The sequence below is a fragment of the Argentina silus genome (genome assembly GCF_951799395.1).
Source record: "Argentina silus genome assembly, chromosome: 19".
NCBI lineage: Eukaryota > Metazoa > Chordata > Actinopteri > Argentiniformes > Argentinidae > Argentina > Argentina silus.
In genome coordinates this window covers 5,479,559-5,484,558 of record NC_139673.1, presented here as the reverse complement: position 1 = coordinate 5,484,558, position 5,000 = coordinate 5,479,559, and the positions used below count along the sequence as shown (strand labels likewise).

At 46.9% G+C, this 5,000-nt stretch overlaps 1 protein-coding gene across 1 annotated transcript in view; it reads right to left on the bottom strand.

The window, feature by feature from the left end:
- Window positions 1-3,026: 3,026 nt before the first annotated feature.
- LOC310819721 (collagen and calcium-binding EGF domain-containing protein 1-like) overlaps window positions 3,027-5,000 on the bottom strand; it is a gene marked incomplete at its 5' end in the record, with an annotated part of 19,332 nt that continues 17,358 nt past the window's right edge. The window contains 6 exons of the mRNA XM_083691072.1: window positions 3,027-3,360; window positions 3,580-3,615; window positions 3,990-4,025; window positions 4,357-4,496; window positions 4,683-4,803; window positions 4,912-5,000. The exon at window positions 4,912-5,000 is cut by the window's right edge and continues 45 nt beyond it. Coding sequence (XP_083547198.1) covers window positions 3,172-3,360; window positions 3,580-3,615; window positions 3,990-4,025; window positions 4,357-4,496; window positions 4,683-4,803; window positions 4,912-5,000 — 611 coding nt within the window. The 3' untranslated portion in view covers window positions 3,027-3,171. The remainder of the gene's footprint in view (window positions 3,361-3,579; window positions 3,616-3,989; window positions 4,026-4,356; window positions 4,497-4,682; window positions 4,804-4,911) is intronic.

The following is a 5,000-nucleotide window of genomic DNA, read 5'->3' as shown; positions in this document are numbered from 1 at the left end:
CATTTCAAGTTCAAGTTCCATGTCCGTGCTATCGCAGTCAAAATATTTTCTTATATCATACTATTCTTTTATAAGAGTGAAGCAGCAGGCACATTTCCACTCATCAGAGTATTAAGTATGTTTGCTCTTCAATCGGTCATGTTTCTCTATCACTATTTGTTTAATGTGCTGTTTTGGAGTTTATTTAAGTATTGCGTGACTACTTAAGTGAGGTATGTCATGTTAATTTGCGGTTAACGCGGTATGTGGCTCCCTAACAGAAAACTAGCGACTACCACAGCACTAGATAGACCTTAGCACATACACTCACCGAACACTTTATTAGGAACACCTGTACACCTTCTCATAGCGGAGGTGATGTAATGTGGGGAATGTTTTCTTGGCACACTTTGAGCCCCTTAATACGAATCAATCATCGATTGAATGCCACAGTCTATTTTATTGTTGCTGACCATATGCATCCCTTCATGGCCACAATTTACCCATCTTCTAATGGCTACTTCCAGCATGATAATGCACCATGTCACAAAGCAAAAGTCTCAAACTGGGTTCATGAACATGACAATGAGTTCAGTGTTCTTCAGTGACCTTCCCAGTCACTGGATCTGAATCGAATAGAACACCTTTGGGATGTGATAGAACGGGAGATTCACAGCTTGAAAGTGCACCTGAAAAATCTGCAGGAATTGCGCGATGCAATCATGTCATCATGGACCAGAATCTCAGAGGAATGTTTCCAACATCTTGTGGAATCAATGTCACGAAGAATTGAAGCTGTTTTGAGAGCAAAGGGAGTATTAGTATCGTGTTCCTAATAAAGTGCTCCGTGAGTGTCTATCTCCGAGAGTGCACTTTGTTGAACAACAAACTCTTTTGACCTCCTCACTGCTGCCACCTATAGACCAAGTTAATTAATTCCAATTGCATGACAAGTGGTGAAGGAAATGAGCTAATCCTTTTCTCCCTCTGTCTTTTCTCTCTCAGTTCATAAAGTGTTTCGTGTTGTTTTTCCTGATTCCGGTTGCCTAGCGACGTCTGTACTGTGAGCTGTGGCTGCACGGCAGGGGGTGGAGCTGGTAGGTGAGAGGCTTGTCAGTCACACACACACACACACACACACACACACACACACACACACACACACACACACACACACACACACACACACACACACACACACACACACACACACACACCTCCAACCACTGCTTACATCACCACTGGATAACAAGTGTTCATCCAGGTCTGAATCAAAGAGAACAAACAGTTGTCTAATCTATGTGTTCCGCACCACACCTCACAACATGAGCCGTGTGATCTTTCAGAGCAACAGGACATATTTCCTATGCAGACTCCCTTCAGAGGAGGGAGCGAGTTGAGACTGGCCAACACTGAGGGTCTGTAATTATCCCTCCAGCTGTCTCTACAGAGGCATTTGAACTTTGACCCCGGTTACTTACACCACTCATAATTAACCCCACTATGCTCCGTAGACATGTTTCCCAAAAGAGTACATCTCCTTCATGTTACTTATAAAGCCACACACGGTTGACTTCTCCCTTGCTTTCAGAGATGTTGTTGGGGCTGTGAGGGCCTCTGGCCAGCCTCTCTGACCATGCTCAGCCAAGGTGTTGAGTCTTTGTAGCTGCCTCTGACCAGCACAGGGTCTATGGCTTGTAATAACCCTAATTCACGTTACAGAGCCGAGCTGAGCTGCACTGTGCTGGCCTGGTGGAACATCCATCGTAGTTACTGGGATTGGGCTGGTAAGGAAAGTGTAATAGGACAATATCCAAGCCAGCACAGTATGGTTTGGGTTGGCCCTATAGGGTATAGAACCCCATAGTAATCTGAACATACAGCTAATGAGTGAGGCCATGCCTGTTCAACCTCATAATCTGTAGTTTAGCGCCCCCTGCTGGAGATGAGATGGTATCTCTGGAGAATGGAGAACTGGAGAGGCACACTGCTGATTGACACATTGAAAAGCAGGAAAGCAGACAGACAAACAAAACAGTCTGGAGAACATTCTGGAAAACAGCGAAATGGTTCCCATGGGTAATTGTAACTGGCTGTAGGCCTCCAAGAAAAAAAAGCATCACGGGGCCAAGCAGCTGGCCATTTACTTTTATTCATTCAGTTTCTTCTTTTCATTTGCTATTTTTGATTGTCTACACTTGCGGTATTCGTGATTTAATGGTGCATTTTATTTCTGATTAGCAGATGTTTCTAAACCCCTTCAGTCCACTAACATCTTGACTTCATTTGTACAATCTATGGTGTGTGTGCACACACGCACACACGCACACACGCACACACACACACACACACACACACACACACACACACACACACACACACCTCATAAGGTGCTCTATAGTAGGAGAGTAGGGTGTCAGAGACCTTGAACCTGTAGTGAGTAGAGAAGACAATGATTATTAACACCCATATCCAAAAGGCCTTCTGAAATCAATTCAGAAAATCATTTATGTATTCTTCTTTTTTATTGTATGTCTTTAGATGCTCCAGTCAGAGTCTTTAGCGGCTGCAGTATAAAGGCTATTGGGTTGCATAGACAGGTGCAATCAGGGGTCTGGCCCTGCAGGCAGTGTGTCAGCAGCACCACCACAGTCTCACACACACACACACACACACACACACACACACACACACACACACACACACACACACACACACACACACACACACACACACACACACACACACACAGTCTCAGGAACAGGAAGAGATGCAGACGATAAAGCTCCCCTGTTTGAAGTGGTTTAGCTCACAACACACACACACACACACACACACACACACACACACACACGCACACACACACACACACACACACACACACACACACAAACATCTCCACCCTGTGCCCTGCACGCACTCCCTTAATCAGCCCCCGAGCAAAGGACACAGGGAGGCCAGGGAAATGTTCTGGGGTTTGGAGGAGGGACTTTCCCCTCCCCTCCCCTCCCTCCCTCCCTCCCTCTCTCTCTCTCTATCTATAGTCTCTGGTAGGAGAGAGAAAGAGAGAGCAGAGGTCCCGTCACCTCAAGTCTTCACTGGAGAAAAGGAGTCAATTTGGCCCTGCTCTACAAGAGCTAGTTATAGTTCCCTTTTGGTTTGATTGACAGTTGCCATGAGCAACTGTTCCGGTCAGGTATTGAGCATGTGGTCTCCTTGTCCGGACCCCCAGTCTCCCAAGTCCGTCTCCCCACTGGAGTGGGCCGGGTTGTCCAGGGAGATGCCCCGCCTCTTCCCGAACACTTGCTCCTGCAGCTCGATGATGTCATTGCGAATGTCCGCCATCATGAGCAAGAGGAAGTCGAAGGAGCCGGGCGGTCCCTGGGGAGAGATGGGAAATTGAGTTGTCAATAATTTTCCCGTGAACTCTCCATTGTCCCGCCAATTAGCAAACAAGGTTTCAACCTGGAAGGCATGTCGTCAACTCTTGTTTTTGGAGAAAGTTGTGTTGTATTCTCGGATACTACATTGAATAAACAGGATGATAATGATTGTGCTTTTATAACAGTTTCAGAGCCTCAGTGGTAAGTGGTAACTCACCGCTGGGCCTCTGGGTCCAGTGTTACCCCTGTCACCCTGAAGAACAACAACATCAACAATAATTACTTTCTATCCATTTCTGGTCACTTTTCTATCTATTTGTATTCACATAAATAAAAACAAATATTACAGTCAGACAAAGTGCTTTAAGACCACATAATTGGCTGCTCTCAATGTGGCCTGAAAATGCTGTTAATGTTTCAGTTAATATCTTTTAAAAGTTTACAGGATAACAGTTCGGCTTTACAGAAGCACACACACACACACACACACACACACACGCACACACACACAAACATTCAAAAAACACACATAAACACACATGCACATGCACATGCACATGCGCGCACACACACACACACACACACACACACACACACACACACACACACACACACACACACACACACCTTCAGTCCATCTCTCCCTGGTGCTCCAGGAGGTCCCTGTAGATAAGAGAGAGACATACCATAAATACTGATTGAAATATGAGAGAAAGTGTCCATGCTCCATTGTTTACATTATGTTGGTGACACACACTTGGTACGCAGAACCATACCCTATTTTCAGTCAATACACCAAGACACCTTTTTCATCTGTACCCTGAATATTTAGCAACTCGCTGCAGACACATTTTCCAATATAATCGAAGTGAATGGAGTCCAATTTCTTTTTTTGTTGTTGAACATTTTGACGTGAATAAACGCGATGCAATCCAGTGCCACACGCCACACCCATGATATTAGCTAGTAGAAGCGCCTGCTGTAGGAAGCTTACCACCGGTCCCCTGCGTCCCCTCTTGATGTGCTCCAGGTCAGGCTGGGGGCCCATGGGGCCCATGTCTCCCCGTGGCCCCCGAGGGCCGGCCATGCCCATCTCCCCAGGCTCCCCTCTCTCCCCTGGCTCTCCTGGGTGTCCTGGGAAAAACAAACAGACAGAGCAGTGAAAGGACACCAGGGTGATTGCGTGTTAGTTGACTGACATCAGCAGTGAACACAGAGATGACAGAGAAAGAGAGAGAGAGGGAGAGCGAGAGGGAAAGGGAGTGAAAGAGAAAGAGAGAGAGAGAGAATGTTCCCTCTTAGAGGGGGGGGGGCACTTACCTGGGACCCCAGGGGATCCTGGGGGGCCGGGTGGACCAGGGAGGGCGGGGCTATCAGGGCTTTTCCCCATCCTCCCTTGAGAGGGCTTATCACTGCTGTTCGCCAGGCCAGGAGATAGCACCTACACACACACACGCACATGTAAACAAAGGTACAATAATCTATCTGTGCACATCTGTGTGTTAGTGACATGTATAGTTGTCATTGGTGTTGTGAGGATCTGCGGTACCTGGTTGGATGACAGGGTGGTGCCCAGCCTGAGTTTGAGCTGAAGCACGCTGTTCCTCATGTTGACAAAGTCCTGGCAGGTCAGGGAGC